The sequence below is a fragment of the Pteropus alecto genome, unplaced genomic scaffold (genome assembly GCF_000325575.1).
Source record: "Pteropus alecto unplaced genomic scaffold, ASM32557v1 scaffold109, whole genome shotgun sequence".
NCBI classification, from domain to species: Eukaryota; Metazoa; Chordata; class Mammalia; order Chiroptera; family Pteropodidae; genus Pteropus; species Pteropus alecto.
Window position 1 is genome coordinate 7,124,133 of NW_006494608.1, and position 1,561 is coordinate 7,125,693.

At 49.2% G+C, this 1,561-nt stretch overlaps 1 protein-coding gene across 1 annotated transcript in view; it reads right to left on the reverse strand.

Annotated features, from left to right (window-relative positions):
* The window catches only part of PRKAR2B (protein kinase cAMP-dependent type II regulatory subunit beta), an 86,377-nt gene extending 84,822 nt beyond the window's left edge, over window positions 1-1,555 (reverse strand). The window contains exon 1 of the mRNA XM_006925366.3: window positions 1,207-1,555. Within this exon, the coding sequence (XP_006925428.1) occupies window positions 1,207-1,516 (310 nt within the window). The 5' untranslated portion in view covers window positions 1,517-1,555. The remainder of the gene's footprint in view (window positions 1-1,206) is intronic.
* Window positions 1,556-1,561: the final 6 nt, after the last annotated feature.

Sequence of the window (1,561 nt, forward strand, 5' to 3'; positions counted from 1 at the left end):
GTTTTGAACAAGCTAAAAATATGTTAATTTTATAACACATTTCAACAATTTTGCAAAGAAAATAAACACCTTCCTAGGAACATACACAAGAAAATGACACTTTAAAATGTTTTCATTATATGAAGTGTTGCAGACACACAAACCACAAGCAGTGTAAATAAATAAAAGCTGGTGCAATGCTGAATGCATGTTTGCCTTACATCACAAAGAAACACTTGCAGACTGCATACCATGTTTCAGCATGGGATACCATAAAGATAGGACTTAGGCTTTTGTGTAAATGCAGGAGGCTGTAAATGTGAGTGTGGCTGTGTGTGTTAGGAAAAGAGGGTTGTAAGCAGAAGGGGTGGGACTTGCCAAGAGCAGCTATTTGAGAAAATTCCTTTTCTTTCTCCCATTCATTCTTTCTAGTTTCAGTGTCTGGCACAGTCCTTACAATTACTCATTGGCTTTTCATTCTAAAGACAACAAGCTTTCAGAACTTCCTACAGTGTTTTTCACACACTTAAAAAAAAAGGAACCAAATCATTCAATATTTGTTTTAAATAAAAAGCAAACTATTAGCCCGTTTCCTCATTCCAAAGACCCCATGTGTTGCAGGCTAAAAAGGATCCTTTGTTGTGTGTCCAAAAATAAAACAACGCGGTATTGGTAAATTGGAAAATAACAGATTACATTGTTTCCACGAATGTCAAAGCTATTACCATAAATTTTGTTCTGCCCCAGTGAGTTCAATTTCATGCTCATTTTAGAGAATTTACCCTCTTAACAACAAAGCCAATTTAATTGACACCCCCCCTTGCCTTTTTGCTTAAATATGTAAGGGCTGAAAGAGGACGCTAAGTGGGCCAGTTTCCTTTATGCGCAATGGTATCCGTCCAGCGCAATATCTTCAAAGTTGTCTTGAGGATGCCAACCCCAAGCTGGCCGTCCAATACCTCCCAGCCCAGGACCAACAGGGGCAGAGAACCCTAACCTTTTAGCTCCCCACCTCCAGAGGGGACGAGGGGGAGGGCATAACAAGAGAGCAGAGTAGGAAGGTGGGCGAATGGGAGAGACAGAAATGGATGCTGAGGGGGTGGGCGAGATGAAACGGTAGGGAAGGTGGAGAATGCGGGGAGAGGTGCGTGAGCAAAGCTGCGGGATTACAGAGCAAAGGAAAGAACGGCGGTGGGAAGCGGGGGCGCGCAGGCGTTCGGTCCTCACCATTGAACGCCCCGGTGTCCGCGGCCTCCTCCTCCTCCTCCTGCTCCCCGTTCTCGGAGTCGGTGTGCATGGGCTCCTCGGCGAAGTTGACCCCTTTGCTGGGGGTGCCACCCCCGGCAGCTGCGTCCGCGTCCCCCCAGGTCCTGCCCTCATGGCCCGAGCGCGCGGCGCCTTTGCGCTCGTTCTCCTGCTGCAGGCGCGTGAAGTGCTGCAGCGCGAACTCCAGCAGGTCCGCGGGCTGGTGCCTCAGCACCTCCACCGTGAAGCCCTGCAACAGCTCCGTCAGTCCCGCTGGGATTTCGATGCTCATCCTGCCTCCCGGACGGCGGGCGCCTGGGCGCCGCCCTCGCCCCCT